The sequence below is a fragment of the Scyliorhinus torazame genome, chromosome 18 (assembly GCF_047496885.1).
Source record: "Scyliorhinus torazame isolate Kashiwa2021f chromosome 18, sScyTor2.1, whole genome shotgun sequence".
Taxonomy (NCBI): Eukaryota; Metazoa; Chordata; class Chondrichthyes; order Carcharhiniformes; family Scyliorhinidae; genus Scyliorhinus; species Scyliorhinus torazame.
The window spans coordinates 56,115,938-56,141,711 of NC_092724.1; the positions used below are offsets into that span (position 1 = coordinate 56,115,938).

General features: G+C 44.5%; 1 protein-coding gene across 3 annotated transcripts in view; it reads right to left on the bottom strand.

Moving 5' to 3' along the window:
• kdm4b (lysine (K)-specific demethylase 4B) overlaps positions 1–25,774 on the bottom strand; it is a 1,116,292-nt gene that overhangs the window by 471,737 nt on the left and 618,781 nt on the right. For all 3 annotated transcript variants that reach the window (XM_072482756.1, XM_072482755.1, XM_072482757.1), the window contains one exon: positions 3,145–3,194. In XM_072482756.1, the coding sequence (XP_072338857.1) occupies positions 3,145–3,194 (50 nt within the window). The remainder of the gene's footprint in view (positions 1–3,144; positions 3,195–25,774) is intronic.

Sequence of the window (25,774 nt, forward strand, 5' to 3'; positions counted from 1 at the left end):
GCAAAGGCTACATGTAGAATTTGACTTGCTGACTACGGGCACTGCAGAGGCACAATGGAGGAAGGCACAGGGTGTACAGTACGAATATGGGGAGAAGGCGAGCAGGTTGCTGGCACACCAATTGAGGAAAAGGGGAGCAGCGAGGGAAATAGGGGGAGTGAGGGATGAGGAAGGAGAGATGGAGCGGGGAGCGGAGAGAGTGAACGGAGTGTTCAAGACATTTTATAAAAAATTATATGAAGCTCAACCACCGGATGGGAGGGAGAGAATGATGGGCTTCTTGGATCGGCTGGAATTTCCCAAGGTGGAAGAGCAGGAAAGGGTGGGACTGGGAGCACAGATCGAGGTAAAAGAAGTGGTGAAAGGAATTAGGAGCATGCAGGCGGGAAAGGCCCGGGGACCGGATGGATTCCCAGTCTAATTCTACAGAAAATATGTGGACTTGCTCGCCCCGGTATTGACGAGGACCTTTAATGAGGCAAAGGAAAGGGGACAACTGCCCCCGACTATGCCTGAAGCAACGATATCGCTTCTCTTAAAGAAGGAAAAGGACCTGCTACAATGCGGGTCCTATAGACCTATTTCCCTCCTAAATGTAGATGCCAAGGTCCTGGCCAAGGTAATGGCAATGAGAATAGAGGAATGTGTCCCGTGGGTGGTCCACGAGGACCAAACTGGGTTTGTGAAGGGGAGACAGCTGAACACGAATACACGGAGGCTGTCAGGGGTAATGATGATGGCCCCACCAGAGGGGGAAACGGAGATAGTAGTGGCGATGGATGCCGAGAAAGCATTTGATAGAGTGGAGTGGGATTATTTGTGGGAGGTGTTGAGGAGATTTGGTTTTGGAGAGGGGTATGTTAGATGGGTGCAGTTGTTGTATAATGCCCCGATGGCGAGCGTGGTCACGAATGGACGGGGATCTGCATATTTTCGGCTCCATAGAGGGACAAGGCAGGGATGCCCTCTGTCCCCATTATTGTTTGCACTGGCGATTGAGCCCCTGGCGATAGCGTTGAGGGGTTCCAAGAAGTGGAGGGGAGTACTTAGACGAGGAGAAGAACACCGGGTATCTTTGCATGCGGACGATTTGCTACTATACGTGGCAGACCCGGCGGAGGGGATGCCAGAAATAATGCGGACACTTGGGGAGTTTGGGGATTTTTCAGGGTATAAATTGAACATGGGGAAAAGTGAGTTGTTTGTGGTGCATCCAGGGGAGCAGAGTAGAGAAATAGAGGACCTACCGTTGAGAAAGGTAACAAGGGACTTTCGTTACCTGGGGATCCAGATAGCCAAGAATTGGGGCACATTGCATAGGTTAAATTTAACGCGGTTGGTGGAACAAATGGAGGAGGATTTCAAGAGATGGGATATGGTATCCCTGTCACTGGCAGGGAGGGTGCAGGCGTTTAAGATGGTGGTCCTCCCGAGATTCCTCTTTGTGTTTCAGTGCCTCCCGGTGGTGATCACGAAGGCTTTTTTAAAAAAGGATTGAAAAGAGCATCATGGGTTTTGTGTGGGCCGGGAAGACCCCGAGAGTGAGGAAGGGATTCTTACAGCGTAGCAGGGATAGTGGGGGGCTGGCACTACCGAGCCTAAGTGAGTATTATTGGGCCGCTAATATTTCAATGGTGAGTAAGTGGATGGGAGAGGAGGAGGGAGCGGCGTGGAAGAGATTAGAGAGGGCGTCCTGTAGGGGGACTAGCCTACAGGCTATGGTGACAGCCCCATTGCCGTTCTCACCGAGGAACTACACCACAAGCCCGGTGGTGGTGGCTACACTGAAGATTTGGGGACAGTGGAGACGGCATAGGGGAAAGACTGGAGCCTTGGGGTGGTCCCCGATAAGAAACAACCATAGGTTTGCCCCGGGGGGAATGGATGGGGGATATGGAATGTGGCAAAGAGCAGGAATAACGCAACTGAAAGATCTGTTTGTGGACGGGAAGTTCGCGAGTCTGGGAGCGCTGACCGAGAAATATGGGTTGCCCCAAGGGAATGCATTCAGGTATATGCAACTGAGGGCTTTTGCGAGGCAACAGGTGAGGGAATTCCTGCAGCTCCCGACACAAGAGGTGCAGGACAGAGTGATCTCAAAGACATGGGTGGGGGATGGTAAGGTGTCAGATATATGTAGGGAAATGAGGGACGAGGGGGAGACTATGGTAGATGAACTAAAAGGAAAATGGGAAGAAGAGCTGGGGGAGGAGATCGAGGAGGGGCTGTGGGCAGCTGCCCTAAGCAGGGTAAACTCGTCGTCCTAGTGTGCCAGGCTAAGCCTGATTCAGTTTAAGGTGTTACACAGGGCGCATATGACTGGAGCACGGCTCAGTAAATTTTTTGGGGTGGAGGATAGGTGTGCGAGGTGCTCGAGAAGCCCAGCGAATCATACCCATATGTTTTGGTCATGCCCGGCACTACAGGGGTTTTGGATGGGGGTGACAAAGGTGCTTTCAAAAGTAGTGGGGGTCCGGGTCGAACCAAGCTGGGGGTTGGCTATATTTGGGGTTGCACAAGAGCCGGGAGTGCAGGAGGCGAGAGAGGCCGATGTTTTGGCCTTTGCGTCCCTAGTAGCCCGGCGCAGGATATTGTTAATGTGGAAAGAAGCCAAGCACCCGGGGGTGGAGACCTGGATAAATGACATGGCGGGGTTTATAAAGCTAGAGCGGATTAAGTTTGTTCTAAGGGGGTCGGCTCAAGGGTTCACCAGGCGGTGGCAACCGTTCGTCGAATACCTCGCAGAAAGATAGATGGAATGGAAAAAAGAAGGCAGCAGCAGCAGCCCAGGATCGGGGCGGGGGGGGGGGGGGGGGGGGGGGGGGAAGAGGAGGAACCAGAAGGACTCTCAGGGTTGTTAATATATACTGTATAATATGTATAGGTCGTTGCGACAGATAATTATATATTGGACTGTTAAATTATATTTTTGGAGAGTGTTACTTGTGATAAGGCAGTTGCCAATTAGGGTTAGTTTTCATTTTTGTTATTTATTATTTATTCATTTTTTGTTTATAAAATAGGTCATTGTTATTTGTGTTGTTATAATATTGTGTAAAGGATGCACAATGAACTGTGTTGGTTGACTAAAAAAAAGATTATCTTGTTGATTTTTGTTATGAAAGCCAATTTTTGTCTGCTTACCTTTTGCCAATCGTTCCAGCCTTTTCCCATGTTCTGGGGGTATTGCATACCTACAATAAATTGAAACAGATCAAATTAGCCTATTGAAATTAAAGTATATTTTGAAAATATTAGAAGTGGCAAAAACGCTTTGGCAATAAACAGCGTGCCTTCAAACACAGGCTCAAGTTTGACTGCAGGCCGGATGAGTTTCTTCAGTAATTTTAAAGTTTTTGAATGGATTGCTACTCAAACTTTAATACTGATGCTCAATAATCTGGTGTACGGGCCGGAGAGTGGAGCTGAGTCCACAAAGATCAGCCATGATCTCATTGAATGGCAGAGCAGGCTCGAGGGGCCAGATGGCCTACTCCTGTTCCTAGTTCTTATGTTCTTATAAAATGGAAAAAGGAGCAAAAGGCAGGTAAATTAAATAAATATTTTACATTGGTCTTCACACTAGAGGATACAGGTAACCCCCAAGAAATAGCTGTAGATCAGGACTTGGAAGGGAGGGAGGAACTCAGAAAAATTACAATCACCAAGGAAGTGGCATTTAGCAAATTGTTGGAACTCCGGGTTGACAAAACCCCAGATCCTACTGAACTTCATCCTTGGGTCTTAAAACAAGTGGCCAGTGAGATAGTTATGCATTGGTTTTAGTTTTCCAAAATTCACTAAATTCAGGGAGTGTTCCATTAAATTGGAAAATAGCTAATGTAACGCTTTTATTAAAAAAGGGAGGGAGAAAGAAAGCAGGAAACTAAAGGCCAGTTAGCTTATTATCTATCGCAGAGAAAACGCTAGAAGCTATTATTAAAGATGTTATAACAGGACACTTAGATAAATTCAAGGTAATGGAGCAGGATCAACATGATTTATAAAAGTGAAATCATGTTTAACCAATTTATTCGAGATCTTGAAGTAGTAATAGCTGCTGTCAATAAAAGGGAACTGGTGGATGTACTGTGCTTAGATTTCAAGGCGGCATTTGATAAGGTGCCAAATCAAAGGTTACGGCAAAAATAAAAGTTCAAGTTCATGGTGTAGGGGGTAACATACTGGCATGGATAGAAGATTAGCAAGCTATCAGGAAACAGAGAGTAAGCATAAATAGGTCATTTTCTGGTTGTCAAGATGGTTGGCAAGGGAAGTAAACATGTGGCGAAAGCAGTGGTTTGGAAAAGAGGGGTTCCATTTCACGGGGCATTGGCATCAGTATTGGAATAGGAGGGATCTGTATCTTCGGGACGGTCTTCACCCGAACCGATCTAGGACCAGTGTTCCAGCAGAAATTATAAATAGGGTGGTCACAGGACTTTAAACTAACAAATGGGTGGGGGGGAAAAGAGAGTGAGAGAGTTAATAGGAAGCAAAGCAGCAAGTTAGAACATGGGAGGTGGGTTCAACTACATGGAAAATTACGAAAAACGTCAAAGGAAAGAAGAACTCAGAAGATTTTGTTAAGTAGGTGTTTGGATTCAATAAAAATAATAAGCTTTTATTGTCACAAGTATGAAGTTACTGTGAGAAGCTCCGAGTCGCCACATTCCGGCGCCTGTTCGGGTAAGCCGGTATGGGAATTGAACCCACGCTGCTGGCCTTGTTCTGCATTACAAACCAGCTGTCTAGCCCACTGAGCTAAACCGGCCCATAGGGTATAAACACTAGCATAAGGGCGCTTTACCGGAGTGCTCTTGGCATTCGAAACAAGTGTCATGTGAGAGTACCTTTAAGAAATGGGTGTTTAGAAATGGGTGTGTATATAAATATCTGTAGTGAGATAACTCTAAATGGGTGTTTACTACTGCAGGGATGTCAGAAAGTGGGTGGAGCTGGGCTGTCTGTCAGCTTTTTACTTTCGTTTTAGGCTGTTTGCTGCAGGGCGTTTTATAGTTTTGTTTTCAATGTTGGAGCTGAAGCCAGGCAGAGCAGGTGCACTGTTGATCTCTCTGCCATGAAAAGACTATCTCTTGATCATTTAGTGAATTCAGAATTATAAATGCTCTCAGTAGTGAATGTAAACCTAATGTGCTTTTGTTAAAAGGTGTTTCTCTTATCTTCTGGATGATGTTTGGGAAGTTATTAAGGATTACTCAGTGTTGTATTCTTTGGGGGTTGTATTTGAATTGATGGTTGCTAAGATCTTCACTGTATGTTTTAAAAAGGTCAACTTGAGTTCATAGAATAAACATTGTTTTAATTTAAAAGTACTGTAAAGCTCTGTTTGCACCAAACCTGTAGAGTGGGCCGTGTGCTCCCCATAACCACAATCTATTAAAAGTAGTGGGTCAGGTGAACTCCATGATACACTTTGGGGTTCTCTAAACCCTGGCCCATAACACAAGGTAAATGAGTTGACGGCACAAATCATCATGAATGAGTATGATTTAGTGACCATTACAGAGACATGGTTGCAGGGTGGTCATGACTGGGGGTCAAATATCCAGGAGTATCAGGCTATTCGGAAGGACAGACAGGAAGGTAAGGGAGGTGGTGTAGCTCTGATATTTAAGAATGACATTAGGGTAGTAGTGAGAGATGATATAGGTTATTTGGAGCAAAAGGTTGAATCCATTTGAGTGGAAATTAGAAATACGGAGGAGAAAAGGTCACTGATAGGCCTAATCTATAGGCAGTCAAATAATAACATCATGGTGGGGCGGGTAATAAACAAAGAAATAACTGATGCATGTAAATATGGTACTGCAATTATCATAGGGAATTTTAATCTACATGTCGATTGGTCAAACCAGATCGGTTAAGGCAGCCTTGAGGAGGAGTTCATAGAATGTATCCGCGATTGTTTCCTCAAACAGTGTGTAATGGAACCTACGATGAGCAAGCTATCCTGGATCTGGTCCTGTGTAATGAGACAGGAATAATTAATGATCTCGTAGTTCAGGATCCTCTCGGAAGTAGCAATCACAGTATGGTTGAATTTAAAATACAGATGGAGGGCGAGAAGGAAAATCCAATACCAGTGTCCTGTGCTGAAATAAAGGAGACTACAATAGGGTGAGGGAGGAGTTGGCTAAGGTAGACTGGGAGTAAAGAATTTATGATGGGACAATTGTGGAACAGTGGAGGATTTTCAAAGTGATTTTTCACAGTGCTCAGCAAAAGTATATACCAGTGAAAAGGAAGTACTGTAGGAAAAGGGATAATCAGCCATTGATATCTAAGGAAATAAAAGAGGGTATCAAATTGCATATGGGGCGGCACGGTGGCTCATTGGTTAGCACTGCTGCCTCACAGCGCCAAGGACCCAGGTTCGATCACGGCCCATTGTCTGTGTGGAGTTTTCACATACTCCCCATTTCTATGTGGGTCTCACCCCCACAATCCAAACATGTGCAGGGTAGGTGGATTGGCCACGCTAAATTGCCCCTTAATTGGAAAAAGGAATTGGGTCCTCTAAATTTATTTTTAAAAAGAAAATGCATACAAAGTGGCAAAGATTAATGGGAAACTAGAGGATTGGGAAATCTTTAAAAATCAACAGAAAGCAATGAAAAAAAGCTATAAAGAAAAGTAAGATAAATTATGAGAGTAAACTAGCTCAGGATATAAAAAGATAGCAAGAGCTTCTACAAATATATAAAACAAAAAAGAGTGGCTATGGTAAACATTGGTCCTTTAGAGGATGAGAAGGGTGATTTAATAATGGGAAATGAGGAGAGAGCCGAGGCATTGACCAGGTATTTTGTGTCGGTCTTCACGGTGGAAGACACAAATACCATGCCAATAATTGATGGCAAGGAGGCAATTGCAGGTGAGGACCTAGAAACGATCATTATCACTAAGGAGGGAGTGTTGGGCAAGCTAATAGGGCTAAGGATAGACAAGTCTCCTGGACCTGATGGAATGCATCCCAGGGTGCTAAAAGAAACGACGGGGGAAATAGCAAATGCGCTCGTGGTAATGTACCAATATTTGCTGGATTCTGGCGAGGTCCAGCAGGTTGGAAAACAGCAAATGTGACGCCATTGTTAAAAAAAAGAGGTAGACAAAAGGCGGGTAACTATAGGCTGGTTAGCTTAACTCTGTAGTGGGGAAAATGCTTGGATCTATCATCAAAGAAGAAATAACGAGACATTGTCCCAAAGGGCAGACGCAGCATGAGGGGCTGTTTAGCACAGGGCTAAATCGCTGGCTTTGAAAGCAGACCAAGGCAGGCCAGCAGCACGGTTCAATTCCCGTAACAGCCTCCCCGAACAGGCACCGGAATGTGGCGACTAGGGGCTTTTCACAGTAACTTAATTGAAGCCTACTTGTGACACTAAGCAATTTTCATTTCATTTCATTTCATGAAAGCGAGGTCATGTTTAACTAAATTACTGGAATTCTCGGAGGACATTACGAGCGCGGTGGACAACGGGGAACAGGTGGATGTGATGTATCTGGATTTCCAAAAGGCATTTCACAAGGTGCCGCACAGAAAGTCGCTGCATAAGATTAATGTGCATGGCGTTATGGTAATGTATTAGCATGGATAGAGGATTGGTTAACTAACAGAAAGCAAAGAGTGGGGATAAATGGGTGTTTCTCTGATTGGCTAGTGGTGTGCCTCAGGGATCAGTGTTGGGTCCACAATTGTTCACAATTTGCATAGATGATTTGGAGTTGTAATGTGTCAAAGTTCGCCGATGACACTAAGATGAGTGGTAGAGCAAAGTGTGCAGAGGACACACAGTCTGCAGACAGATATAGATAGTTTAAGTGAGTAGGCAAGGATCTGGCAGATGGTGTACAAATATGAGGTCATCCACTTTGGTAGGAATAACAGCAAATTGGACTATTATTTAAATGGAAAGCAAATTGCAGCATGCTGCTGTGCAGTGGGATCAGAGTGTCCTCGTGCATGAATCGCAAAATGCAGGTACAGCAAGTAATTAAGAAGGCAAATGGAATTTTGTCCTTTAATGCTGGAGGGATAAGAGTTTAAAAACAGGGAGGTTATGTTGCAGCTGTATAGGATATTATGGGCCAGGGTTTAGAGAACCCCAACGTGAATCATGGAGTTCACCTGACCCACAGCTTTTACTAGACTGTGGTATGGGGAGCACACGGCCCACTCTACAGGTGTGGTGCAGCAGAAATGGAAAAGTATTTTTTAAAGCAAAACAATGTTTATTCTATGAACTCAAGTTAACCTTTTTAAATCATAGTGACGATCTTAGCAACCATTAATTCAACTACAACCCCCAAAGAATACAACACTAAGTAATCCTTAAACTTTCCTTTTAACATCCATAAGACATTAAAAAAAACTTTTAACAGAAGCACATCAGGTTTAAATTCACTACTTAGAGCAATTGTCACACTGAATTCACCAAATGATCAAGGGATAGTCATTAGATTGCAGAGAGATCCAACACTAAAACGAAACCAAAAAACAGACACACCCAAGCTTTTCTCAAAGCAAAACTAAAAGCTGACAGACAGCCCAGCTCCACCCACACTCTGACATCACTGCAGTAATAAACACCCATTTCTTAAAGGTACATTTCTAAGAAGGTACTCTCACATGACAAGGATGCTGATGAGGCCATACCTGGAGTACTGTGTAGTTTTGGGCTCCTTACTTGAGAAAGGATGTACTGGCACTGGAGGATGGGCAGAGGAGATTCATTAGGTTGATTTCAAAGTTCAGAGGATTGGCTGATAAGGAGAGACTGAGTAGGCCGAGACTATACTCATGGAATTTAGAAGAATGAGGGAGGATCTTATAGAAACATAAAATTATGAAGCGAATAGGTAAGATAGAAGATGAGAGGTAGCTTCCACTGGCAAGTGAAACTAGAATTAGGTGGCATAGGCTCATAAGGGGAAGCAGATTAGGACTGAGTTGAGGAGGAACTTCTTCACCCAAAGGGTTGTGAATCTGTAGAATTCCTTGCCCAGTGAAGCAGTTGAGGTTACCTTATTGGATGTTTCTAAGGCAAAGATAGATAGATTTTTGAACAGTAAAGGAATTGAGGTTTATGGCGAGCGGGCAAATAAGTGGAGCCGAGTCCGCAAAAAGATCAGCCATGATCTTATTGAATGGCGGAGCAGGCTCGAGGGGCCAGATGGCCTACTCCTGCACCTAGTTCTTTTGCCGAGTGTTGTGCCACAGAGACCAGTGCTGGGGCTTCAACTCTTTACAATTTATATAACTGATTTTAATGAAGGGACCGATGGTATAGTTGCAAAGTTTGCTGATGACATAAAGATAGGTAGGAAAGCAAGTGCTGAAGAGAACATAAGGAAGCTACAAAAGGATATGGATAGATTTTGTGAGGGCAACAAAGAATCCATTTGTAGGGTCAAACAGAAAGTAACTTTATTTTTACAACAAAATTTACAAAGTACGAGCAGTTCACTACTGGTTTCCTCTCCAGCCGACACCACAGTGGCCAGCTCTATTTATACTGCTAACAATTGTGGTCCCCCTCTCCTCCCCTCCTCTTCCCCCCCCCCCCCCTCCCCCCCCGCCACCTCATTGGGGGAGCTCACATTCCCCAAGGATCATGGGGTAACCAATTGTCTCCATCCAATAGCATCCGGGCAGGTTATAACAATAGGTTAGGCGACTGGGCAAAGATGTGGGAAAATGTGAGGTTGTCCATTTGATCCGGATGATGAACGATTGCGGAGCTGAGATGTAGAGAGATCGAGGTGTCCCTTGTGCATGAACCACCAAAGGTTAGCATGCAAAGCTAATACAATGGTATTGTTTTTTCTCGGAGGGTTGAGACACTTTGAATATCTTTAAGATAGAAGATGTTATATTCTTGATAAGGAAGAGGACCAAAGGCTAGCGGGGTTGGGTAGGAATGTGGAGTTGAGGTTAAAATAGATAAGTCGTGATCTTATTGAATGGTGGGGAAGGTTTGAGGGGGTTAAGTAGTCAACACCTGCTCCTAATAGGTATTTCATAATTTGTATTTCATATTTAGAGCAGTACGGTAGCACAGTAGTTAGCACAGTTGCTTCACAACCCCAGTGTCCCACGTTCGATTCCCGGCTCTGTGCAGAGGCTGTTCTCCCTGTGTTTGCGGGGGTTTCCTCCGGGTGCTCCGGTTTCCTCCCACAGTCCAAAGATGTTCAGTTTAGGTGGATTGGCCATGCTAAAAGTGCCCTTAGTGTCCAAAGAGGTTAGGTGGAGTTACTGGGTTATGGGGATAGGGTGGTGGCATGGGCTTGGGTGGGGTGCTCCTTCCAAGGGTCGGTGCAGACTCGATGGGCCAAATGGTCTCCTTCTGCACATAAATTCTATGATTCTATGATATGCAGTTTGGGAAACAACAGCGTGACAAGTTTGACCACATGCTGGTTAAGTTTATTTTTACATCTTCCAATTTTCTCCACTGAAGTTAGTATTGCGCATTTGAGTGCAGTTCCATCACTAAGCTTGACCAAGTGAACCAGACCTGACATTAACATTAGTTAGTGCAATGAAGAGCAGAAACCTTGGATGTGTGTTCCGCCGCTGTATGAGGCCTTATGGCCAATTCTGGATTCTGACTGAGGTTAGCTATAGTGGGCAAAGCAAAGACTACCAAATGCTGCACACCGCTGTTATTCATGTGGCGCATTGATCCAGAGCCAGATGGAAGCAGACTCCTATTTACTGTGAGCTGTAGCACTCCAAAACAATAGATGCAAATAAATGTAACTGCCTTGATAATTTATCAAAAATTGGATGGCGAGTAGGCAACTGGTTGGAGCTTTTATAATATGACACTCCACCGTAAGGAATGAAAAGCCTTTATATGCTTGTGATAAACAGAACGTATATTAGAATATGTGGTCTGGAAAGAGCAGGCATAAATCTTCCATACTCTCCACACCCGAAAGGACATAATATTAAACTTACTTTTAACACAGTGTTTAAATTGAATAGGTCATGGCTTACAGAGATATGATAAATACACCACTTACAAAGTTAAATTATATGCCACAACTCACTCAAGTTATTCGCTGAACCTCAGTTCTGGAGATATTGATTATCTCTTTCTTGTTGCTGTCACATATTCACTACATAATGTATTAGTTTCAAGTGCAAAAAATGAAAGATACACAATAGAGAAATTCAAAGGGATTTGACAATAACTTTAAAATAAAATTCTGGATTTTTGCTATATTGGCAATTCATTCCCCAGGGTGGCACGGTGGTGCAGTGGTTAGCACTGCTGCCTCATAGCGCCGAGGACCCAGGTTCGATCCTGGCCCCGGGTCACTGTCCATGTGGAGTTTGCACATTCTCCCCATGTTTATGTTGGTCTTACCCCCACAACCAAAAGATGTTCAGGGTAGGTGGATTGGCCACACTAAATTGTCCCTTAATTGGGGGGAAAAAAAGAATTGGGTACTCTAAATGTATTTTTAAAAAGCAATTCATTCCCCAATTCCACTCTAACATTCCTCATCAGCTGGTCAAATCTTGCAATTAGCCAGCAATTCCAACATCAATAATACCAACTAATATTGGACTACAAATATGGAGAGCTGATCTCTGGTGGCATAATGTAGGGGGAAGACGTGCACGAGGTGGCTCCCATTAGACTACTGTACTTTTTGCTCCTTTTTCCTTAGTATCATAGAATCCTTCATTCAGAGTCGACAATTGTTGGCCAATATAAGTAGCCTGCTAAATGTTCCCCTTTCCCTTCCTCGGTGCCTGAACCGGAGGTGATAGGGTCCCTGGATGTCGAAAAGGCAAGTATCTGTTTGAGATTCTTGGGAGGTTCAGTTGTGGCCTCAAATCTTATTCCTGGATTTTACTGTTGTAAGGGCACCCACTGCCACTGTTCACACAAATTTCCTGAACTCTGGTTATTTCCCGTTGAATAGGGGCACAAGAAAGGCGTGTCCACTGTCCCCACGCCTGTTTGCTCTGGCAATAGAACCAATCACTAGCACTGAGGTCTTCTATTAAGTGGAGGGGGATAAGTCTGGGAGGGGTGGAGCATCGGGTGTCCCTTTACGCGGATTACCTATTTCTCTATATTACAGACCTAGTACCCTCCATGGACAAGATTATGAAGCTGCTTCTCTGGCTACAAGTTGAACTTGAACAAGAGTGAATGTCACCTGGGGAGGAAAGCCCAACCGGGGGAGTTACCTTTAGGTCTGGTCAAGACTAGCTTTCACTATTTGGGTGTCCAGGTGGCCCACAACTGAGCCTCGCTTCATAAATTAAATTACACTTATTTGGTCGACAGTATCAAAATAGACTTGCTGATATGGGATAACCTCCCCCTATCCTTGGCGGGTAAGGTTCACGCTATTAAAATGAACCTGTTCCCGAGATTTTTATTTCTCTTTCAATGCCTCCCCATTTTTCTCCCAAGTCCTTTTTTGTCAAAGTCAACAAATTAATGTCTTCCTTTCTTTGGGCAGACAAGATTCCCAGAACTAGTGGGGCCTTACTCCAAAGAGACAGACAATTAGGAGGCCTGGCCCCACCCAATTTATTATTTTACTGTTGGGCAGCCAATATTCAGAAGATACTGTTGTGATTTAGCAATTCTGGTTCCATATGGGGTCAAATGGAAGCAACCTCCTGCACAGCTTCTAGTCTTCACGCAATAGTTACTGTACCGCTGCCTTTCTCTCTGGTGAGATTTCCTTTGAATCCAGTGATGGTCTCCACCCTGAGAATTTGGAAGCAGCTCAGACAACATTTCTAGCTCTGTTCTCGGTCTTCACCAGCCCCCATCTGCAACAACCATCTTTTTCTACCAGCAGGTTTGGACTCGACTTTAAGGCTTGGAGGGGAAGGGTCCAGAGAGATTTGGAGTTCTGCCCAAGATGGCAGCCATTCATTTCACTGTCAGCTGTTAGAGGGGATTAGTTTACTGTGTTTGTATTAAAGTTTTTTGGGGGGAAATATTTTTATTGAACATTTTAAAATTTATAAATACAAAAAAACCCACCAAAACAAGAACAGCCCCCCCAAAACCCCTACCCCCATAACAGCTGACAGTGACCAGCTCTTTCAAATACACAACAAACAGTTGCCATCTTATATGGAATCTCCCAATCAACCCCTTCAGCGTGTATTTAACGTCCTCCAAGTAGAAACATTCCAGGAGGTCCCTCAGCCACACCGAGGCACTGAATGGAGAAGCTGGCCTCCACTCCAAGAGAACCCGCCTATGAGCAATGTGTTTGTATTAAAGTTAATATGTGCTTTTGTTTTTCAGGTATCTTTCTTCTATTGTGTATTTCTGTTTGATTGTTTCGGGTGGTTTTGTTTAATATGAAAAATTTTCACAAAACCTATTTTTAAAAAAGGTATGGAGAGCTAATAGTTTACCTGGCCAAGCTCAAATAAACTAACTGGTTTGATCAGCGAATGGAGAATCCAAGTTCCTTTAATAAACTGATATGATCAACAGATCGCATCCAATCATTTGTGGAATACTGATATGACTGAAACATGCACTCTACTTGAATTAGATTTAAGGTCCAAAGATCAGACTGTCAGTGACAACCAACTATTTTCCTTGGTTCCACTTGAGCTCTGAACAAAATACTTTTTCCATTTGTTACTGTACAATGATTTGGATGCCTCTTGGGAGGGAATGTAAAGTTGCTTTTATCCTAGCGGATTTTAGAATTGTTTCTTAGTGTCACACTGTTAAAAGTTAATCCCTTATCATTCCAAAAGAAACAGGCCGACTAGTCTGCCTCTAGGTAAGAGAACTGGATTCTGCAGTGTAAATGCCAGAAGTCAGCTACCAGGCACAATCTCTGATCTAAACAATTGTCAGTATCAAAGCCGCTGAAGACTTTCAAATACAGATTGCAATGATTCCAAATACACAAGACTGCTTGGAACGCAAATAAATGGTTTCTTTGCATCTGAAAAATTTAATGTGCCTCTTAGCAAAAGCAGAAATAATTAAATGAATTTGAAATTCACTTGAAAGAGCCAAAGTACCTGCTATCGGTATAGTTATGTTACATATGACACTTGCATTTTGAAAATGAGTAAGAGAATAGATAAACTTCCTGGGGGAAAGGAAAGGAACCATATAAAAATGTTCCTTTCTAAATCAACGTCAGATTGTCAGCTAAAAGGGCTGCTGTATTAAAGGTAGCTACTTACGGTTTGCGAGCTCTCTGAATAATTCTCAATTCCTGAAGAATTCCCATTATTAAGTCAAGACTGTGCATTTGTGGATTTGACACAAGATAGTTACATTGTGCTCAGTGCCAAAGAATCTCTTTCCCTACAAACCAGAGTGCACTTGTACAGGTATATGGTATTGTACCATTTTTCAGAGGTTCAACTGAAAAGCTTATTCCGATATTTAGCTTGGATATAACCTGAACCCTCAACTGATCTCCTAAACTTCGGAATGCAGAAAGGCCAAATTGCAAGCTGTAAACTACATAGCACTTTGGTTACAAGTAATAGATAAAGCAGTGTAAATAAACAGTTCAATAATCTGCACCACTTCTTTTGATTTATGTTTTCTCCTCGGGTATAAAATCAACAAAAAAATTACATTTCATAAACTTTCCTGATAATGCTAGACTGAAGCAAAGTCTACAGCATAGAACTTAGACATGGCATCTCATCTACCTAAATCAGTCAGGTGATGCGCTACGCCTAATCAGGATGCAATGCCATGGTATGGAAGAACTAGATTATTTAAGATGTATTTCTAAGTGCAATCAACCAAGTTACACAAGTTTAAGTTTTTCATTGATTTTCAAAGAATCAAAATGGTCAGGTAAATACAGCTACTACCTAGATATATATCAATAAAATGGATTACCGACTTCCGGTGGCGACCATGGAGTGAACGGTCGCACATTTAGCAGCTCCCGCTCTTAGTGGTTTTTTAACGGCTTTTAAGCTGGATTTCTTTGGTGGATAAAAGCAAGAGGAGAAGAAGGCGACCCTTATATTATGGAGTTGCGCCCAAGAAACAATCGTAAAAGAAGAAATCAAAAGTTGGTTGGGAGTGAAGCTCAGAGTTTGGTGGATGCAATGCCAGAGAAGCAAAGTTCGACCACACCAGCTCAATGGATGATGGATCAGTGGGTTAAATACTTGAACAAGAAGTTCGCCCGGCATCGTAAGGAGTGTGCAGAGGACCTGACCCGGGTGGTGGCCTTGATTAAGGAGGTGGTCGACCGGGTGGAGGAGAAAGTGATGACCCAGGGACAGGCGATCTAAAAGTTGCAGGGGCTGGCAGAGGGATAAGAGGAGCAGTCCACTGCGATGGCATTGGAAATTAATATTTTACAGGATCGGCAGAAATGGTTGTTGGAGAAGGTGGAGGACCTGGAGAATCGTTCTCGCCGGCAGAATATCCGGATCATGGCGCTGCCAGAGGGAAAGGAGGGATTGGATGTTGGCGCGTATGTGGGGAAGATGCTGGAGATGCTCGGGGAAGATGCGTTTGACAGGCCGTTAAGAGGTGGATCGGGCTCATAGGGTGCCCAGGCGTAAGCTGGTTCACGGGAGCAAGTGGGGGGAGAGCTGAAGAGAGACAGAGTGGGGTGGGTGGGGGGGGGGGGGGGGGGGGGGGGTGTCCCCTGACGACTGGGGGTCGGGGGGTCGGTGGAGTCTACTGATGACATGGGGACTTTTAGGAGGTTGGAGATGGAGACCAGATGGCAGTAGCTGCCGAGGGGCGGGACAGGAGAGGGGCGGGACATGGGCTAAGGGCTGGCCGAGGAAAGGTCATGGCTGATCGACAGGGGAGGGGGGGCAAGAGCCCTCCCAATCAGACTGGTTGCATGGAATGTTCATGGACTGGGCCAGCCAAAAGAGCCCGTGTGTTCGTACACTTGAGACAGCTAAAAGCGATCGTGGCCTTGTTACAAGAGACACACTTGAAGCTGGGAGACCAGGTTAGACTGAAGAAGGGATGGGTCGGACAGGTATTCCACTTGGAGCTATACTTTAAAACATGGCGGGTGGCCATCCTGATTAACAAAAGGGTGAAGATAGAGGCAGACCCGGGAGGCAGATTTATTATGGTTAGCGGGAATCTGGACGGAATGGCAGTGGTGTTGGTAAATATATATGCCCCCAACTGCGATGATGATGTGTTTGCCAGGAAGGTGCTGGGAAAGATCCCGGACCTTGACTTGCACCGGTTGGTTACGGGGGATGACTTCAACACGGTCCTGGATATGAGAATGGACCGGTCGAGTTCTAGGTCGGGGAAAGTATCAGCAATGGCGAAAGAACTGCGGGGGTTTATGGAACGCATGGAAGGGGTTGATCCGTCAAGGTTCGGGAGGCCAAGGAGCAAGGAATATTCATTCTACTCCCATGTGCACAAGGTATGCTCGAGGATAGAATTCTTTGCACTGAATAAAACACTGTTAGCGGGGGTGGAGGACACGGAGTACTCAGCAATTGTGGTGTCAGACCACGCGCCACATTGGATAGATCTACGGGTAAGCACGGGAAAGTTCCAGCGCCCGCAGTGGAGATTAGATGCAGGGCTGTTAGTGGACGACGAGATCTGTGAGCGAGTGAGGGAGGCCATTCGGGGGTATATAAAAAACAACGACACGGGATGACCGCGGCTGGGGTCGTGTGGGAGGCATTGAAGGCAGTTATGAGGGGAATGTATTTCGATTCGGGCCCATAGGGAGAAGACCGAACGGGCGGAGCTGGACAGGTGATGTGCAGAATCTCCAGATGAAGAGCTCCTGAAGGAGCGTCAGATACTCCAAATGGAATTTGGGCTCCTTTCCACAGGTAAGGCGGAGGGACAGCTGAGGAGGGTAAAAGGGGCAATATATGAACATGGGGAGAAAGCTAGCAGGATGCTGGCACATCAGCTGAGGAAGCAGGAGACGGCGAGAGAAATCGGGAAAATAAAAGGATATGAGGGGGACGGTAGTGATGAACCAGGGGGCGATTAATGACGTGTTCCATGAATTCTATAGTCGACTATATGAGTCGGAACCCCTGGTCGGGGAGGAGGGTATGAATAAATTCCTGGAGAGGCTAGAGTTCCCAAAGGTAGATGAGGAGCTGATGGAAGTCCTGGGGGGCCCAACTGGGCTCGGGGAGGCGATAAGACGGATTGGGGGCGATGCAATTGGGTAAGGTCCCGAGACCTGACAGATTCCCAGTGGAATTTTATTAAAAGTTTTCTGGGTTACTGGGACCGCTTCTGGTTAAGGATTTTAAAGATTCTAAGGAGCTGGGAGTGCTTCTCCCAACACTATCGCAGGCACCAATCTCTCTCATCCTGAAGCGAGACAAGGACCCGGAGAGCTGTGGATCGTACAAGCCAATTTATCTTTTGAATGTAGATGCTAAATTGCTGGCAAAGATCTTGGCCACTCGAATAGAGGATTGTGTCCCGGAAGTAATCGGGAAGGATCAAACGGGATTTATGAAGTGCAGGCACATGACGTCCAATATTAGATGGCTTCTTAATGTTATAATGATGCCAGCGGAGGGGAGCGAGGTTGAAGTGGTAGTAGCCACGGACATGGAGAAGGCTTTCGACCGGGTGGAGTGGAAGTACCCATGTGATATTTTAGGCAGGTTTGGGTTCAGGCAGGGATTTGTGGATTGGGTCCGGCTGTTATATCAGGCGCCAGTGGCAAATGTAAGAACCAACCGAGTCCTGTCAGAATACTTCGGTCTCTGGAGGGGGACAAGGCAGGGATGCCCGCTCTCCCCATTACTGTTTGCCCTGGCCATACAGCCCTTTGTGATGGCCCTTAGATCATCGAATGCCTGGCGGGGGATAATGGGGGGCTGGAGCACAGGGTCTCTCTCTATGCGGACAATTTGCTGCTCTATGTCACAGACCCAGTGTGACCCAGTAGCCAAAATCATGAAAGTACTAGGAGAATTTGGATGATTTTCAGGCTACAAGTTAAATATGGGAACGAGCAAAATGTTCGTGATCCAGGCATGGGGGCAGGAAAGCAGACTGAAGGAGTTACCTTTTAAAATGGTTGAGAGGAGGTTTAGATATCTGGGGATTCAAGTGGCTAAGGATTGGGGGCAACTTCACAAGTTAAATCTGCGGAAAGCAGTCAATCAAATGAAAAGGAACTTCCGCAGATGGGACATGCTCCTGCTGACGCTGGCGGGGAGGGACCAGACGGTAAAGGTGACGGTCCTTACGAGACTGCTCTTCTTTTTTCAATGTTCCCTGATTTTTACCCAAAGGCTTTTTTCAGGAGCATATCGGGTTGTGTGTGGGCGGGCAAAATCCCGAGAGTAAAGAAGGCAGTCCTGGAACGGGGCCCTCCCGAGCTTTATTAACTATTACTGGGCGGCCAACATATCGATGGTCAGTAAGTGGGTAGTGGGGGAGGGGTCGGTTTGGGAGCGAGTGGAAGCAGCATCCTGCAAAGGTACGAGCTTGGAGACTTTATTAATGGTGCCCCTGCCGTTCACGCCACCTCGGTACTCTACAAGCCCTGGGGTGGTGGCAGCCCTAAAGGTTTGGAGCCAATGGAGGCAGCACATGGAACTGGAGGGGGCATCAGTGTGGTTACCGATCTGTGACAACTACCGGTTTGCCCCAGGGGGGCTGGATGGGGGCTTTAAGAGATGGCAGCGGGCAGGGATTGAGAGATTTGGGGACATATTCATCCAGGAGGGCTTTCTGACCTTGGAGGCATTAAAGGAGGGGTTTGAGCTGCCGGGTGGGAACGGGTTTCAGTGCCTTCAGGTGAGGGACTTTGTACAAAGGTTCCAAGCTTTCCTCGCCTCCCCGAGGGGACTACAGGATAAGGTGATGTCAAAAACAAGGGTTGGAGAGGGGAGGGTTTCTGAGCTATACCAGTTGATGGAGTGGGAAGGGGCCCCTATTAGGAAGTTGAAGAGGAAGTGGGAAGAGGAGCTGGGAGGAGAGCTGGAAATTGAACTGTGGGAAAAAGCCTTGAAGAGAGTCAATTCATCCTCGTCGTGTGCCAGACTTAGCTTGATCCAGTTCAAGGTGGTCCACAGGGCCCACATGACGGTAGCCCGGATGAGTAGGTTCTTTGAGGAGGTGGGGGACAAATGTGGGCGGTGTGGGGGTAGCCCGGCAAACCATGTACATATGTTTTGGGCATGTCCGAAATTGAGGGGATTCTAGCAGGGATTTGCAGACGTCATGTCAGAAGTCCTGGAAGGGAGAGGTAACTCAGAGTCCAGAACTGGCAATATTTGGGGTATTGGGAATTGGGGGGGGGGGTACAAAACAGGAGGTATGGCAATGTTAGATAAGGACAGGGAACATTGTATTCGGGTAATTAGGGGATAGGGCGGGGGGTAGTAGGGGACGTTGTTTACTGTTTTGTTTTTAGGTGTTTTGCGTGTGTCGGCCCGCACGGTTGTTGAAGAAATGTTAATGTGTTAAACTGTGAAAATTACAAATGCTTCAATAAAATATTTTCTAATAAAAAAAATAAAATGGATGACCCAGTGTAGCCATCTGGGATGGCCACTTACAACCAGGAACTGAGAAGCTCGCAAAGCATAGCGGGTAAAATGGACACTGCGAGATTCAGGCAGGCTCAGAGCCTGAAATGTATTTTTGCAAGTGAGGAATCCAGACGGTCTCGAAACCCCGACCAAATAGCATTTGATGGATCGATTAGCATTTGCTGACCCATCTCCGCCAGACAAAGGACTGGTACTTGAGCAACCGGTACAGTCCCAGACATTTGGGCGCCCATTTCCCTGTACTAGGGAAGAGTAAACAACAGGGTCAGTGACCGCTTGGGACACGCCCAGCCATCAAGGCACCCACCCATTTATTGGTTGGAATCGAACAGTGATCAGGGATCACCCAATTAGTGGGGTCCAAACTGAAGGACCGCCCAAAAGAGCGCAAAAACCCCCAAGCATAAGAGAGTCCGCCATGCGTTCGTCCTCTCTTGGACCTGGCGCCCAGGCAACGACCATCTACAATCGCAGCACCACCAGAAGCAAGTCCAAATTCAACGCCCGCTACCAGACGGATGAGCCTAGCTGAGCAGCAGTTACTTCTACAGACCTGATAGATCCAGAATCGAACAATGGCCACTGTTCTTCTGGTTTCTTCTAAGCCGGGTGCCTGAAGTTAAGTACAGGTTGTCTTAGTCGATAGGTGTAGTTTAACTAGTAGTGTTTATGTTGCATGATTAATTGTGTGTGTAAATAAAGTACCCTTGACCTTGAACTCACTAACTGGTGTTTGGCTCTTTGATCGATAGCCAGTTGAACCTTGTGGTGGTATAATTTGATACCTGGCGACTCTGAGCATTAGAATATTAATATCCAAAGGAAAGAGGAAACCTCACTGACTGCCATATTTACAGTAGGTAGAGAAGGCACAACATCAGGCTTCATTGAAACGGCTAAAACAAGCAAGCATAGGAACCAATATAGATATGAGACGAGCACTGACACAAACGGGCCCAGTGCTGAAAAATATTGTTAATTCTTGTAGTTGGTAAGAATGGAAGAAAACAATTTGTTGTATGTCCTGGAAATAGAGATCTTCCTTTTATCATTCAGAAAAATGCTTCATTGCACGTTTGAGTAAAATAAAGGCAACACCCTTGCCAACAGATTATTAGGAGGTCTTAAAAAGATGTAAATTAACTTTGTTGGTCCTACAATTAGTGGTTGTGCAAACTAATCATCAAAAGATAAATGTGCATAATGTACACATAAATCCACTGTTACCACAAAAGCACATCTTTAGATTGGAGTATGTTAATAAGGTAATGTCGGTATTAAGCTGATTAAAATAAATATGGTCATTAATAGACATAAAAATATATTTTTTAAATCTTTCATGGAATGTGAATGACTAGTAAATGCAAACCAATCTTAATCACTGATAAAAGAAAATGGTAATTGAGGTATCAATCTGAGACGCATTATAATTGGGGCCACAATAAATAGAATCTATTCGCCTTTTTTAGAACAAGTGAAATGAATCTGTAAAGTCAGATAAGTCTGACTTTGACCATAACAAAGGTACAGCCTTGCCCAAGTTTTCAATTTAAACTCAATTTGAATAACAACATTCCAATGATGTTTTACTAATACCACAAAATCCACATTATCCGTGTGCTCACTTTCAGTTTTTGAAGAATGACATATTGGCATCCTCTGGAAGCAGAGAGGTCACAGGGTGTGCGAAAGAAAAATTATTCTCAGACGAAAGAACTAAAAAGCAAGCAAGTACAGAAGCAAGAAAGTGAAGGACAAATAATACACGAGAAGGAACTGTTACAATCCCAGCTAATTTTACTACAGGACAGAAAAGTCTCAGAATGGAAGCCTAGCTCAATGGACTCTAACTTTTTTTTCTGGAAATGTGGATGAACAGAGTCAGGACCGCCAATTAGCTTTTAGCAAAGGAGTAAAACATTTATTAATAATGAAAAAATTCGCTATAATACAATACTCCTGCAACTTACCCATTTTGTCCCAGATGTACACAGATTTTTTTTTACAGGTAACACAAGTTACAGAATATATCCTATACCATATTATTCTTGCTACGTATCCAATCCCTGTAACCAACAGGCTAACTGTCAGATACACCTCACTCAAAACCAAGTATAAGACACCATCCAGTACAATTTCTGTGGATTTCTTATCAAATCACCCCAGATGCTTATCACACTGTAAGTCAAATGGTCTCACTGGAACTCTGGCTTTAACACAAGTTTCCAACCCTACTCTCAAAAAGATATACCTTGGAACCTTCTCCCAAGCAACACTTTCTCTCAGATGCCTTCACCACAGATACACAAATCCAGGATTTCAATCTCATTTCTGTGTTCCTCTGCCTTGAATTACCATGAGCATTCAATCGTCCAGGTACCCAGCCATGTCAACAGAACACCACCGTTTCACAAGATGCATTAAGGTGTCACCAATTTTAGGATTACTTCAGTTATCTGGAACGGGATTCTCTAATCCTGCGGCAGAATGCCCACGCTGTCGTAAACGCTGTCGCGTTTTAACACGGCGTGAACGGGCCGCTGCCAGGACTAATTCTGGCCCCGACAGGGGGCCAGCATGGCGCTGGAGCGGTTCGTGCCGCTCCAGCTGCCGATCCCGGCGTGAACTGTGCACCTCGGGATCCGTGCATGCGCAGTGGCGCCGGCGCTCTCATGCGCAGTGACGCTGGCGCCAACGCACGCATGCAGTGGCCTCTTTCAACGTGCCGGGCCCGACGCAATATGGCGCAGGGCTACAGGGGCCGGCGCATAGGAAAGGAGCCCCCCAGCCAGAGAGGCTGGCCTGCCGATCGGTGGGCCCCGATCGCGGGCCAGGCCACATCAGAAGACACCCCCCTCCCCTGGGCCCTCCCTCCCTCCCCACAGGCTGCCACCCCACCCTTCAACGCAGAGGTCCTGCCGGCTCACAGCATGTTAGAACGGTGACGGCGGGACTCTGTTTTTTTTCTTACGGCTGCTCGGCCCATCCGGGCCGGAGAATCGCAGGGGGGGGGGCCGCGTAGAGCGGCCAATGACCGGCACCGCGCCAACCACGCCGGTGCTAATTCTCCGCTCTGCAGAGAATCGCGTGCCGGCATTGGGGCGGCATGGCCCGGTCGCGGGGATTCTCCGGCCCAGCCCAGGGCTGGGAGAATCCCACCCCTGGTTTCTTGCTAGCCAACTGAACCAGGTTTGCACTTTTTAGTTCGGTCTTTAACAGGGAGCCTTTCTCCTACCTTTTCTTTAATTTCAGTGAAAAATCCAGTTCCCTTGTCCTTTGACTTCAGTCTTCCTGGGACTTCTCTTTTATTCCTTAGTTTCTAGAACTCTCTGTTCTTTAGATTCAGGGACTTGCTTTCTGCCCCTTACTCCATTCTTCTCCCTCTCTGCTTCTGGCAGTTGCTGTGTGAGCTGCTTCCTCTCAGCTTTCTGGTTTCAACTGCTAAAACTCAGCTCAAAAATCATTTCTAACCTAAAGCGGCCCCTGGTTACTAAACAACAGATTAGTATTTATTTAGTGCTCATTTACTTTCACGCCATAAGCCCCCTAATCAATGCAGGCATAGTTTGAAATGAAACCAAAACTACAGATATGCAAGCACCTATTTGTAACATGAATCTATCTGACAATCTATTGCTTTCTTACACAGAAACAAAAATGAAACTCACGTAAAACTATACATTATTTCTAATGTCCAAAAATACAAATATAAAATACTTTAAACTACCACTGTTTCTTCAAAGGATATAAAGGGGCTCAATAGCCCACAAGCAAGATAGAGGCAGGAGGGTAGCATCATATAGGCAAAGAGAGAAATCTACTCCCACTCACTCATCTACTGAATAATTTGCATACAGAGATTATTTTTTTTAAGTGACAAGTGACTATATATTGCACGTGTATAAAAGCAACAGTCAGTCAAAACAGAGTGAGAAAGACCCATCAGTTATTGATCCTTCCCTCTGAGAATGCTTTTCCTGGCTGAACAACAGCTTTTCTCACAACAGGTTTCTGCCAGACTCTGGATCACCATGTCCTGTCCCTCAGAACCAGACTTGCAGGAAATAATCTGTCCACCTTACTTAAAAATTCCAGTGGATCTGCAAGAGACAGAGCCTGCACAAACATTCACCTATATTCTGTTTGAAAACAAAAATCGCACTGTACATTTCTTTCTTTTTATTAAATTTCCAAAAGGTGCATTGCAAAAAATGCTGCTACTTTTCTAGAAGAGCTTCCACCCTCCAAGTTAAACTCCCCCCATAGGACAGACAAGTACCTCCTTCTTTGCCATTCTCACTAGAATGACTAAAGATCCAAGTTGCTTTGGAAGCACCTTGTGCCTACAACCAAGTTCAGAGGTCAACATGTAGGGAAAAACGCACGCAGGCTGCATCAAAAAGCTGCTCAACTAATCAGTTTGTAGCTATTCGGATCTGTTCCCTTCAGTTCTGTACACAGTAAAAAATATTAAATATTATTCTCATGAATAGTTTCAATAAAAATGTTCCAATTCAAAATAAAAGTGTTGATCACTGTCTAAAAGGATGACTGAGATGGAAACCTCAACATTTAAGAAGCATTTAGATGAGCACTTGAAGCAATAAAGCATACAAGGGTACGAACAAAGTGCTGGAAAACAGGATTAGAATAAATAGGTGCCGGATGCCCGGTGCAGATACAATGGGCTGAAGGGCCTCTTTTTGTGCTGTAAAACTGTATGAGTCTATGATTCCCATTTTTAAAATGATGTTCCATTTTCCAAAATGAACATAGAAAAAACGAGGGTTAATTGATTGTACAAATTTAACAAATGAGTTACTTAAAGGAAAACAACTATCACATTGAATTGCATTTGAACTGAGTGTAATTGATTTTTTTTTTTTTTAATATGAATTTTACACACATCTTGCATACATTATGCAAACAATTCGAATTATTTTAACATTTTGATTTCTTCTCCTTCTTGGTCATAGTTAATACTCAAACTCCAATATGTTTCAGCATTCGGTCTATCAAATACATATCCATTAATTCTATGTAATCTCTTTCTCAGGACAGTTTCTCTTTGCTCTGGATTAGTCAGAGATCATTTGGCATTTTGTGAACAATAAAAATACTGTGAAATTGACCCGCATTTGGTGAAATAAAACCATAACTTAAATTGCCGCTCATTGAAGAGACAGCAGGTGTCCACGTGAAATTGGTCTTTACCATGCTGAATACTTTCAAACACATCCCGGCTAATCTGACAGGGAATAATAACATTTCCAAGCAGTCATTTATTTTGCAGACACAAGCTTTATCCTTTCCCTCAATAACTTCTTTATTAAGAAGTTCTTGACAAGCTATAATGTAAGCCTCCAGCAGGAGCACTTACATTTTTGCTTGCTCCTGTAAAAGTCCCTCCCCATTTTTATAATAAAAAGCTGCCCCTGAACTGCATAGAACTGATCTGGCACCACTTCAGCAATCTGGAAGCAGAGATAATGGACACTGATGTTCAGATATTTGCAACTTTCAAGTCTTGCTGACTGCATTAATCTTATCTTTACAACTAGCACTTTACCAATTGTAATTAAGGTAATGCTGGATGGTAGAAATGGATTATTACATCAATCACAAAAGCCCCGGAACAATAAATTAGTTTTCCTTCTAATCCATCAAATTCTTTCAAAATCAAACGTATCTTAGATCACTTCTAATATTAAGTAATATTAATCCATCAAAGCAGCTTTATACATTTCAGATATTTAAATAGCCAACTGTAACCCTTTTTTGAAAAAAATACCTTAATCACCAAAACACAAGCAACACTCAAGATTATTTTCCCACTTCCTTTTTAGTGAAGGCTTAAAGGATTAATTACTGAAAGATTACGCTGGTCAACTGTACATCATTGCCACCATTAACAATCCATATTCCAAACTACATCATATTGTTTGACCTGAAAACCTATCTCAATGTGGAGAATTCAGGGAAGCCTTCATATTTTTGAAATTTGCTTCTAAGCCTTATAATATTCCCTGGACATTAAAAAGGTGAATGACATGCACCCAGTAGCCCACGGATGCCCGAGGAAAACTGCTTTCACACTGCCATTTAGATTCCAGGAATCTGCTATCCATAAGCTAGCACACTTCCTTTAACATTACGAAATCCCATATGACGAAAAACCATGGCCTAACATTCTGCTGCTAATATGAGGGAGTCACATACAGC